This window comes from Callospermophilus lateralis, chromosome 1 (assembly GCF_048772815.1).
Source record: "Callospermophilus lateralis isolate mCalLat2 chromosome 1, mCalLat2.hap1, whole genome shotgun sequence".
Taxonomy (NCBI): domain Eukaryota; kingdom Metazoa; phylum Chordata; class Mammalia; order Rodentia; family Sciuridae; genus Callospermophilus; species Callospermophilus lateralis.
In genome coordinates this window covers 32,529,765-32,543,002 of record NC_135305.1, presented here as the reverse complement: position 1 = coordinate 32,543,002, position 13,238 = coordinate 32,529,765, and the positions used below count along the sequence as shown (strand labels likewise).

Here is a 13,238-nt window from a genome sequence, read left to right as displayed (position 1 = left end):
TATGGTAATGTAAACTTATTACTGATAAGGTAGAGAGTGAGAATGGTTGTAAGAAAACATGGGTCCCTGATGAGATAATATATGCAAAGTTTAACATAATGTCTCCGGCACCTAGTAAGAGCGCTATACCTGTCAGCTGTTACTGTCATACCAGTACCTTGTGAACACATTCTTGTCTTTGAAAATTCCTTAACTTTCCTTGTTTATTTCCCCTCACCATGATACTCCAGGATTAATGACATAGTGTTTTTAAAGTGTTTTGAAATCCCTGAAGTGTTATAATCAACCCAAGTACCATTTTATTTATGCAAACTGTGTCTACCCAGCGAGTCCACTTAAATATCTAGGATTGGGAACTGCTGTCTCATAAGGCTTAATAAATGATTCCCTCTGGCTCTAAAAGCAAGTACTTTTTCAATGACAATGGGAGGGAAAGCAAAGGAATTGCTTTGTGGCATCTGTTGTGTAATGCTCGTCGAATGGCACATCTCGATAAATGCATGAGGGTTCTTGGAGAGTTGCAGCATACGGTGAAGAGAGAGTGGTAGAAATCAAAGTATTTCTGTAAAAGAAGGCAAGACAGGTTAACGTTACAAAGGCCCCACCGTTTATATGAATAAAAATCAACAGTGATGCATTCAATCCCCATTTTATACCTGAGGGCAGCCTTCTAGGGTCTCTGATGTTGAAACAAAATTAAACATCAAGCTGAGATGAGGAGGTAAGAAGGAGGTACATAAAGAGCCAGGAGGGGAAATAATACTGCACAACTCAGAACCCAGGAAATGAGAGAAAACATACTTACGTGAGCTATCTGGATCTTTTCAAATTAATCTAATATTATTTCATGTCCTTTATGTGTCTTGTGTGACCTCTAAATTCATATATTTAATGGGAGTAGAGGATTAATGAAGCTCAGTCAAGTGAAGCAACTTTTAAAAGTAAAAGAGCTTAATAAGTAGCAGAAAACAATTGCACACCTAAGCCATCGACCTCTAAGTCCAGGGAACTTTGCACTCTATACTTGATGCCTCTCTGTGTGTTGAGGACAGTCTGTGATTTTAAAAGCAAGGACAGGGTACTCTGGGGAAGGACTGCTTTACAGAGACAGCAAAGTACATAAGTCTACAGGTGAACTTGGCTCTGCCAGGGGCTTTCTGTATGATTCATAGCTTGTTTGTAATGCTCCATTTCCTGACTAACAATAACTTAACTACATCAAGGCATTTAAAAGTTAGTAAAATAATCCACAGACACTACTAAAATCCAGAGTATCATCAGAAAGTATTTTGAAAATTTATACTCCAATAAGCTAGAAAATCTGGAAGACATGTAAAAATTCCTAGAGACATCCTACCCTCCCAAATTGAACCATGAGAATATAGAAAACTTAAACAGATCGATATCAAGTAATGAAATTGAAGCAGCTATCAAAAGCCTTCCAACAAATAAAAACCCAAGACTAGGCGGATTCTCAGCTAAGTTCTACCAAAACTTTAAAGGAGATGAATACCAGTCCTCCTCAATAGAAAAGGAGGGAACTCTGTTGAATTCGTTCTGTGAAGCCAGTATCACCCTGATAACACTTCAGGCCAATATACTTGATGAACATACTTGATGAACATAGATGCAAAAATGCTTAATAAAATATTGGCAAACTGCATACAAAAACACATTTAAAAGGTAGTGCACAATATACATCTAAAAGTATTCCCCACTTGTTTAAATGGGTGAATAGGAAAATTTGTTATAAAACAGCAAATCAATCTCCTTTCCCTTAATAAAAATTTGAAAAGGAAAAAAAAGTGCACCAAGATCAACTGTGTTAAATCCCAGAGAGGCAAGGTTGCTTCAAGACATATAAATTAATAAATAGACCACATAATCCACCACATAGTCTTAAGGACAAGAATCACATGCTTATCTCAATAATTCAGAAAAGCATTTGACAAAATGCAGCACCCATTTATGTTTAAAACACTAGAAAAACTAGGGGCAGAGAGGACTTACTTCAACATTCTAAGGCTATATACAACAAACCTAGGGCCAATATCATACTGAATGGTTAAAAAAGCATTTCTTGAAAGCATTTCCTCTATAACCAGGAACAAGATAAGGATGCCTACTCTTACCACTCCAATATAGTCCTTGAAACTCAAGACAGAGCAATTAGGCAAATGAAGGAAATTAAGGGGATACTAATAGGAAAGGAGAAGTCTTTGTTTGCTGATGACATGATTCTAAATTTAGAAGACTGCAAAAACTTCACCAGATTTCTTGAGCTGATAAACAAATTTAGTAAAACAGCAGGATATAAGATCAACATATATAAATTAATCACTTGCCTATACTACAATAGTGAATCTGCTGGAAAAAAAATTAGGAAATCTATCCCATTCACAATAACCTCAAAAAACATAAAATAAAATACTTGGGAATTAAGCCAATGAAAGATGTGAAGGACCTCTACAATGAAAACTATAAAACACTGAAGAAAGGAATGGAAGAACTTAGAAGATGCAATGACCTCCCATGTTCTTGAATGGGCAGGCTTAATATTTTCAAAATGGCCATACTACCAAAAGTATTATACAGATTCAACGCAATCCTCATCAAAATACATTCTTCACTGAACTAGAAAAAGCAGTTCTAAAATTCATTAGGAAAAATAAGAAACTCAGAATAGCCAAAGCAATCCTAAGCAAAAAAAAAAAAAAAGCAATGTTGGAGGCATCAAAATATCAGACCTCAAATTATACTACAGAGCTACAGTAACAAAAACAGCACATAAAACACACATAAAAACCAATGGAACAGAATAGAAGATACAGAGACAAACCCACATAAATACAATTATCTGATGCTAGACAAAGGTGCCAAAAACACACTAGAGAAATGATAACCTTTTAAACAAATGGTGCTAAGCAAACTGGTTATCCATATGCAGAAGAATGAAACTTAAATCCTATCTCTCACCCAAAATTCAACTAAAAGTGGTTCAAAGACCCAGGAATTAGACAAGAAACTTTGAAATTGCTACAAGAAAATGTAGGCCCACCGAGTTCCTTAACAAGATTCCTAAAGCACAAGAAAAAAAAACAAGAATCAGTAAGTGGGATGGCGTCAAATCAAAAAGCTTCTGCTCAGCAAAGAAAACAATTAAGAGTGTGAAGAGAGAGCATACAGAATGGGAGAAGATCTTTGCCACCTGGTCCTCAGATAGGGCATTAATATCCAGAATATATAAAGAGCTCAAAAGCTTAACACCAAAAAACCCCCAAATATCCCAATTAATAAATGGACAAAATAACTAAACAGACACTTCTCAGAAGAAGAAATGAAAAAATGTTCAACATCTCTAGGTAAATGCAAATCAAAACTACATTGAGATTTGATCTCATTCCAGTCAGAATGGCAGTGCTCAAGAATACAAATAGTAATGTGTTAACAAATATGTTGGGAGAGAAGTACATTTGTACATTGTTGGTGGGACTGCAAATTAGTGCAACCACTCTGGAAAAGCAGTACAGAGACTTCTCAAAAATTAGGAATAGAACTACCATATGCTCAGCTATCCCACTCCTCAATATATATCCAAAAGATTTTAAATCAGCATACTATAGGAAGACAGCCACATCAGTTCACAAAAGCCAAATTATGGAACCAAACTAAGTGCCTTTCAATAGATGAATGGAGAAAGAAAATGTGCTATGTAAACACAATGGAGCATTACTTAACTAGAAAAAAGAATGAAATTATGGCATTTGCTGGTAAACAGATGGAAGTGGAGACTATCATGCTAAGTGAAATAAGCCATATCCCAAAAGTCAAAGGTCTAATATATTCTCTGATATGCCAAAGCTAATCCAAAATAAGGGGGGATAAAGAAAGAGAAGGAAAAAAGTGGAAGGAATTCCATCAAAATAGAAGAAAGGTTGGTAACTAGATGAAAGGGATTAAGATGGAGGGAGAGACAGAATAAGGGAAGAATAGTGGAATAAATCTGACCTAATTTTCTTACATACATGTATGAATATACCACAGTGAATCTCACCATCATGTATGCCCATAAGACACTAACTGAAAAAAAAAAAACTATAAGTAAATAGCAGAAGGATCAGTAAAATAGAGGGAAAGAAAAAGGTGGAGGAGAGAGAAAGGAGAAGTACTGGGGACTGAATTATAGCAAATTATATTCCATGCTTTTATAATTATTTCAAAATTAATCCTAATGTGATATATAACTAAAAAGAAACAATTTTTAAAAGGAAGAAAAAGTTGGGTGAAATGATCTACACAAAAAAACTATAATTTCCTGGTTTAAAATATTATATAAACAACCCCGAATCTTATTACTTAATTCATCTAAATTGATGGAAAGTAAAACTTCCAACTTTCTTTCTTCATTCAACTTGACCTTAAATAGAGAAATTCCCTGAGAGACTTCTTAATGTTGTATGTTTGATAAAGCTATAAACTTTCTATCAAATATATATAAACCTGAATTTACAACCCTTTTCTCATTATATTTGAAAAGATTTTTTAAATATTCTCAAAAACAATATTTTTATTAGAAATTTCCAGACTTGAATTTCAGTCTATCAATACTTGGTAGTGAAAACCATAGGAAACATATTGATTATTTACCTCCAAGTCATCATCCGGGATGGCTCTTCTCCACTTTATGTTCCATCTGATGTGTTCATAGGCATTGACCACCACTTCAATTGCTTTGGGACAAGAATGGCAAGCCTGTATCACCTGCAGGGGAAGCACAGAGTTTCAGTGTTCAATGCACAAATATGATTCATGCATTCTGCTCACAGAAACATCAGGAATTCATAGCTCATGGCTGGGTGCAGTAACATGCATGTGTAGTCCCAGCTACTTGGAAGGCTGAGGCAGGAGGATCCCTTGAGCCCAGGAGTTTAAAATCAAGTCAGGAGAAAGAAAGAAAGGTGCAGGGGAGGGAGGGAAGTGATTAACAGATTCCAGTCCTGCTAGGCTCCCTGGAGAACTTAATTTCTTTGATATGTCTCATGGTAGATAGGCCTATTAATAAAAGCAAACTACCTTCCTTTACCATCTTCAGTGAAAACAAGGTGCTAATAAAGCAGCTAGGATCCTAAAGAATTACTTGCCCTGCCCATAACTGAAGCAATTTTGAGAGAGATGTTCTCAGAATATTCTTCCTGCTGCCTGGGAAACTCTCCTAGGTCTACAGAAAATTTTGTTCTCAAAAATCTGAAAGTCAGTAATTCAAGGACCAAAGCTCATTGATGATCATGAGATAAAGCAAACGTCAGAGTAGCATGCGTGTTGACCAAAGGTATCTCCCAGTACATGCCTGAAGAGGATTAATGTCACACACTAAACCACACTCACTGGTTACTATGTATTTTAACTTTCATGAACAAATAAAAGATGACATGAAACTTAGCTATTTCATTAGCACCCTGTTCAAGAGTCTATTGGTCAACCAGAACACAGGAAAGTTGAATCAGTGTGGCCAACATTTCCCATAGAAGAAAGAATGATTTCATTTTAGATTTTAGACCAAACTGGATACTTATTCAATTCACTTGACAGATGTTTGATGTGGCCATAAGGTTTGTATCATCTCATCCATAGTCAATCATTTATTTATCATTTATTATAATGATAAAGATATATAAGAAATACCCCAAAACTAAAATATATTGGTTCCTAGTGAGAGACTGATCATAAGGATGAAAGGAAAAACCAATGGAAATAATTGGTTGACCCATGTATGTAAGGGTTACTTTACATGGTTTTTAAAAATAGGAACTAAAGAAGTTCTAAGGAGAATGTTTGGATTGTGGCCTGTTAGGAAAGATTTCTTGGAGGAGTTGAATTCAACTTGCAGCTATGTTCCACCTGATGTGTTCATAGGCATTGACTATAACTTCAGTTGCTTTGATGTATGTCATAGAGAAGTCTAAGGTGTGTGTGCACCCACCCTGCTTGCACAGAATCAACAAATATAGCTCTCCTGCTTAAACAGAGGTACCTCAAAACCTGCAACGAACAACAGTTTTATCCCACAGCTTTCTTCTTTCTCTTTCTCCTGATCATACAAAGTTACTCTCTAATTCCTTGCATGATACCTCAACAGGAGCCACACTTGTTTCTAGTTCATTTTTAATAATGAAAAGCCCTCCAGTCATTCTAGATATAAGAACAATGTCATTTCAGTAATTAAAATGTTCATTAACTGAACAATTGGAACCACAATTTTTATTTCTAGGGTCCTCTCTCCTATAGCCCAGTCCTGCTTCAAGCTGTAAAACTCCTGTGGAAATGGAGGTTTTGTGGGTAGGATGTAGTAGGAATACTGGTTCTTTGCCCCCTGGTTCCTGGTACACAGCTCTTTTTAGGTCTTTGGAATTTCCAGAGTTACAGAAGAATCTTTGGTTACATGCAACAAGCCCCATTGGTAAGGAAAGAACAAGCTTTGACTTTGGGGGTTTTGGCATGTGTGTGTGTTTTTTTGTTGTTTTTCAGCAGTTCTCCTACCACCACAACCTCCAGGGAGGGGAGAACTGGAGGTCAAGTTCAATCACCAATGGCCAATCATTTAATCAATCATGACTATGTAATGAAACTTCAGCAAAAACTCCTAAATCAGGTGAAGTGTTTTGGCACACACCTTTAATTCCAGCCAACTCAGGAAACTGAGGCCAGGTGATCCCAAGTTCAAGGCCACTTAGTGAGACCCCAGGAAACTTAGCAAGACCCTGTCTCCAAATAAAATTTTAAAAAGAGGTTGGAGATGTAGCTCAGTAATTGAGCAACCCTGATTTCAATATCCCATACCACAAACACACACACACCCGCACCTCCTAAATCACCCCACCTCTTCAATCAGAGTTTCTGGGTAGGTGAGTACATTCAAGGGCTTGGAGGTGATGTACCTGTGGAAAACAGTAGCTCTTCTCTGCCTCCATATTTAGCCCTATTGTTCTTCTTTTTTTCCTTTTGTAAATTTTGTTATGACAACAGAATGCATTACAATTCATATTACACATATAGAGCACAATTTTTCATATATCTGGTTGCACAGCATGCACAAAACTCAACTCAAAGTGGATCAAGGGCCTAGGAATTAAACCAGAGACATTGTGTCTATTAGAAGAAAAAGTAGGCCCAAATCTCCATCATGTCGGATTAAGCCCCAACTTCCTTAATAAGACTCCTATAGTGCAAGAATTAATATCAAGAATCAATAAATGGGATGGATTCAAACTGAAAAGCTTTTTCTCAGTCAAAGAAACAATCAGCAAGTTCTTTGTGGGCACATGTTTTCATTTAAAACCTACCCCACAAATGGGCCGCCATGGGAAGTGACCCACACCAGTGAAGGTGCTTCTGACTCCCAATGAAAACACTTCTCTCTCCTATGCCACTGGACAAGCAGCTCTAGTCACAAACTTGCTCCTTTCACTTCCTTCATCATGAGTTACAGATCAGTCCTATTTTCCCCCTTGAAGAGAGAGACTAAATTAAGCTCTCTAAGGAATCCTCCGCAGACACCTCTCTCTGGTGTGAGAAAAGGAGAAGGCGCTTAGTCCTCCACCATCAGAAGAAAGTCATGCCTCTGCATGTCAATGACTCTGAAAAGAAATTTTCTTCCTAATTTCCTGGTCTGTTTCAACCCTTAACTTCATGTTTTTGAGAAAAAGATCACAAAACTAGTTTTTTTCCCACTTTCTTTACTAGTTCTTCATAGATCATCCAGCATCACATTTTTCAAGGTAGAGTAGTGAATACCTAATGTCTTAGAGTCTCATGAAAAATTATAACAGAAATATTATTATTTTAATGCCCAGGTTAGTTAGTAAGTGTGAATGTGTGTGTGTGTGCGTGCGTGTGTGTGTGTGTGTGTGTGTGTGTGTGTGTGTTTATGTGTTTATGGCGGTCAGCTCAAATAGAGGGCCCCTGTCAGGAAAGAGTCAGAGCTAAGAGCAGGTACAACAAAGGCAGCTGACACTGGAGGGCCAGTGTGAAGACCTTGAGAAGGGTTAGAGCCAATCTATTCCTGCCATTAGGAGGCCTTTACTATGTACTATGTTTGATACTATGGCAGTAATTCTGAGAAGTTTATGACCTGTTTTTTGTTTTGTTTTGTTTGTTGTTGTTGTTGTTGTCTTCAAGGAGTTTACAACCTAGCTGAGGAGAAAAGACAGATATTTCAAAGAGTTAGAGAGCATTATAAGTCAGTAAATAATAAAAGAACTAACTCAAAGATCATCAAGTGTCCCTTGAGCGCCATGAACAAAAGCACAAAGGAGAAAACAAGCACATCAAGGGCAGCGGGCAGGGAGAGGCTGGAGGGGGCTGGGAGAAGCTGCTCAGTTCTCATCAGTGTTAGCCCTGGAAATGGAGAGCAGGAAGCCACCGGAAAGAGTCTGCGTGGCCTCGTAATAATCAGATATGGGCAGTAGAGAATACCATGTGGAAGCTTAAGGTCAGGAACAAATAGGGTGCCCCTGATAGACCTGAGAAACCTGGAAGGGCATAGGAATTTGGCCATTGAACAGATAAAGAGCAGGAAGATATTTCATCTGTAATGTCTTAATGTCCATCAAAAATGTGCACGAAGATGGCTCTGACAAGAAGGCCAGGGTAGAGATGGAGCTTTGTGCACCCCCAAAGCATGTGCTGGCTAAAGCTGGGATGCTGAGCAAACTCTAAGTGTATATAAATGGAAAAGATCGAGGGCCAGCTTCAGAAATCCTAATAAGAGGAGGGAAGATGGAAACTTGAATGGTAGCTACCACAATTCAAGGACTTCCCATATACCAAGGACTGTGTTGAATCTCTACAGTTAAGCTTGCTGTAACCTCGAAAGTTTAAAAACACAGGTGGAGAAAATTGACACTCCAGGTCACTTAATCAGTAAAGGGTAGAGCCAGGATTCAAATGCAGTTCTGCACAACTCCAAAGTGAAAAGAGAACTAGACATATCAGGGTAAAAGATGCCAAATGAACAGAGTGTTCAGAGCTGGATTGTCACTGGGGTTGTGGAAACCCCAGAGATGAAGTCAGATTAAATATTAACAGATTTGATTAGAAGGCCAAGTTACCAGGAGTCAGGCAAACAGAAACAGGAAAGGACCAGATTGTGTGATAGAGGATGAGTGGACACTTGTAACTGGGGCTGATCCACCCTCATCTTTAAGACCCCTCACTTCAGAGTGTAAGGTTCTAGAACCCTAATAAATAACTTGCCCTTCTGAATTAAGAACTCATTAAAAATGAAATGAAGATGACAAACAATTGGAGATTAGGCTGTCGTCTTTATTACGGATGAAACTGATGACTTGTTATATGTTGAGTTGTGGGGCCACACAAAGCTGGACTAACTCTATCCCCAAATTAATTTTATTCCCCAAAAGTAAAGGCCTCTTCCCTAGAAGCAGAACTCGTGCCTGGAAACTTGCCACTCAGAAAAACAGAGCAGTCAGATATCCTCTAGGTCCAAGGTATATTGAGGAAACTCACTTCCTCCTCCCCACTGGTCAGTCTGTTAATTGGAGTGAAAAGTTCAGGACAGAAGCTGATGGGGGGTTACTGACCAGAATTTTCCTTATAAAAATTTGAGACAAAGGAAAGGGCTGTTCTCTAAATAATACATCAAAACTTAGCTTCAGTGGGAATCAGGAACAAGAAGATATGATGAGAGGATCATCAGAAGGGGATATTACCCCCAAAAAAATTTTTTTAAAGAATTTTCTGCATCTAACACACCTGTATATGCCCATCCCTTCCCACACACCTGGGTGGCCTGAAATAGGCCATGATAAGAGTGTTTACAACACAGAAATTACCAGGTCATGTTCAAGTTTAATCTGTATTGGAAACACGGCCTCCATTAATTTATTAAGCCTAGATACCAATGAAACAATAAATCAAGGCCTGCTTAGTATTATAGTGTTTTCACTATACAGACAAGAACACAGATATATACAGTAAAATAATTAGGAAATGCAGAGAATAGAATTAGGAAGTAACCGGGTTTTTTTTTTGTTTTTGTTTTTGTTTTGCTTTCTTTTAGTATATTTTACCTGTTTTAAGTTTATGATTTGAGTTTTAATAATGGCTGCATGTAACAATCAGATCTCAAAACTTCTGATAATTTCACAGTCAGGTCTCATAGGTTACTGGAGCCCAATTCCAATACACGGTTCTTTGAATACTCCCCATATTTAAGAAGCTCAGTCACAAGCCAAGACAGACTCAATGTACACACTGAAGTTCTGAATCAGTAAAGGCATCAGAAATAACCTGCCCCATGATCTCATCCAAATGACCAAGATGTGAACACTGATTTAATGAGAGGACATATTCACAAGCGTATTCTGGGTACAATTCATAGAGTCCTATCACTGACCATGGCTTTTTCAGCAAGCAAAGAGCAACCCTGTATTATCAGCCCATAACGGGGTAAGAGGGTTACTGGAGCCAGTCACCCACTGCTAGTGGACCTCTGAAGACCCAGCATTCCTGAGCCTACAGAAAGTGAACTGGAAGGATCTGGGCTCATGACCATGAGGTGGGCAGGTAATTTCACAACACCATGGTCTGTGAAAATTGAGGTAAATGGGGCTACTCTTTTCTTGGGGTTGTGATGAGGATGTTAGAGATGTACCTGTAAAAAAAAGACATAGACAAAAGCTAAAGCTTCCTAAATGCTGAGCACTAGTTATAAACTACCATCATAGCATCACAAAATGTTAAGAGTTGCAAGAGAACCTAGAGATAAAACAGTCCCCCTAATATATGGAGATGAAGAAACTGAAACGTGGGTTTTTGTTTAAAATTCAAAAGAATTTCCTTGTTAATTCAAAGATTTTGCTAATACTCAATATGGAATAGCATCCATACCATAAAGACTTCCAGACGCATTCATTCCTCTGTAATTGAGGAATCCAAAAAAAAAAAAGTTACCAATATAGACGTGATAGCTAAAATTAGTCTATATCAAAAACATACTTATTCTAAGCCTGGTGCAATGATGCACGCCTATAATCCCAGCTACCTGGGAAGCAGAAACAGGAGGATCTCAAACTCAAGGCCAACTTTGGCAACTTAGAGAGACCCTATCACAAGAAATAAAATAAAAAGGGCTAGAGATATAGCTTAGTGGTAAAGCCCTTGCTGTGTGTTCAGTGCTCAGTGCCGCATCAAAAAAAAAAAAAAAAAAAAAAAAATATATATATATATATATATATATATATATCATACATATATAGTATAATATATAATACATATAATATATATTATATATATGGAATTTATAGAAAAAGAGTTTAATAGGAGGCTCAGCATATGGTTTAAGGGTCACTTAAAAAAAAACGACCTTTATGCTCTGCATTCATTCCCAGGCTACACTGGCTCTTCAAGGGATCCAAATGACACAGTTGATTTGTCTCTAGGTTTCCTTACCTCCCCCTCCTTGAGAACACAGAGCAACTGAGGCAGAATAGATATGGCTAAAAGTTATTCTTCTCTTGCTTCATGTTACCTACTTCTTAGCTGGGGTTGCCAGACTTAGTACATAACAATAATGCAGGCTGCTCAGTTAAATTGAATTTTAGACAGACAACAAATAAGTTGTCATATAAGTATGTCCCAGTTTTGCCTGAGAAGGGGTTATGCTAAAATTTGTTATGTATCTAAAATTCACATTGAACTTAGTAACTGGTATTTTTTTATCTGGAAATCCTATTCCTAGTCCCTGTTCAAAAATAGTTCAAACTCAGTTGTGCATATGGGAATGTAAAGCATTTGTGCTTTGGGAGCCAAACTTCATGTGTTTGGTGTTTCTATTCGCACCCACCAGGTCCCTGCATATCACAGGGAGATGAAATCTCTCCTTTCATTAGGGTTAAAAAAAAAAAAATTAGGTGGTTTCAAATCTTAACTTTCTGCAATCTTTAAATGCAAGAGGTCCAAAGTCTCCACTGCTGTCATTAGTTTTTGCTGACATTCTCACTACTATATTTTCTGCTGACAGAAGACTTGGTTCTGGGGGCAGGAAGGCTCCTGTTAGCTTGACGGCCTCCCAGCTCTCCTCACTGGCTTATTCTAGAACTAAGACCAACTGGACGCACCTTCTCAGGCCTCAGTAATTTTGCCAGACAATGGTAACAAAAAACACCCTCAAAAGTAGCAAACTTAAATTATCACTTGATGCCGACTGTCAGAACCTGGATCATCAAATGACAATGGACTGCTCTAGACCCCAAAGCGAGACATCACTGTCTTCTCTTTGCCTCTGTTTTCCTGGAAAGCAATAAACACCCTGGGAGCTTCATCCCCCATGAGTCTCTGGAGTCTCTCACATCATAAAAGAACAATTAGGAAAAAAAAAAAAAAACACCTCTGTGTACAGAGGTGACAATTGGAGAGTTTTAGACACTTCCTCTCATCATCTCATCCTTAAATGCATAAATATCACCCGTTTTTTTAAAAAAAAAATTTAAAAAAAGATTCAAGACAAGTAGTTTCTGAGTAGTTCCTGCCACTCTTTCAATCCAACTGCCACTTATAAGCCACTTCAGTAGAGAAATTGTAAAGCTACCTTTGCCCTTACATACTGATATATTTGTGTGCAGAAATATGCTTGATAATCAGAGAGAACTGCTTGTATCTTGGGCTTCATATAAGCATTTTTCAATGGCAGAAATCATCCTTACCGCCCCCCAAACCCTCACGTTATCTTTCCCTCCCCTAGAAAAATGTCTTTCTTGCCCTACAAGAAATCCTAATCTTGGCTCCCTGGGGTGTCACTTCCTACTGAATTATGCTTAGAGGAAAAAAGGAAAAAAAAAATCAAATGTCCTTTTGTACCCTGGAAAGCAATTGCAGACCCTATAATTCTTTTTCCCCCCCGCTTATGTAATTTATACATTGGCTTTCAGTGAAATACACCCTCTACAAATTTGCTTTGTATTTGGAAGACAGCATCTTCAGCTCTGACCTTGTTTCTTGTAAATAAGGAAACTGAAATCCCCCTCCACAAGAGAACAAATCACTTTATCTTCTGGATAAATGAGTCAGTCATTTACTTGTCGTAAAGATGACTTTCTCTTTGGAATTTCGAGCTGTTGAGTAGTTGTTCTAAATCACTTTCAAGCATCTGCATAGTAAACTGAATAGTTTTTCTTCAGTTTTTCTTTGGAAGGGGGCCAGCTCTCTTACACATTCTGTTG

The 13,238-nt window shown here is 37.8% G+C and overlaps 1 protein-coding gene across 1 annotated transcript in view; it reads right to left on the bottom strand.

The window, feature by feature from the left end:
• Positions 1 to 252: 252 nt before the first annotated feature.
• Asb4 (ankyrin repeat and SOCS box containing 4) overlaps positions 253 to 13,238 on the bottom strand; it is a 56,414-nt gene continuing 43,428 nt past the window's right edge. The window contains exons 4-5 of the mRNA XM_076861393.2: positions 4,648 to 4,761; positions 253 to 562 (exon numbers count right to left, since the gene is read on the bottom strand). Of these exons, the coding sequence (XP_076717508.1) occupies positions 374 to 562; positions 4,648 to 4,761 (303 nt within the window). The 3' untranslated portion in view covers positions 253 to 373. The remainder of the gene's footprint in view (positions 563 to 4,647; positions 4,762 to 13,238) is intronic.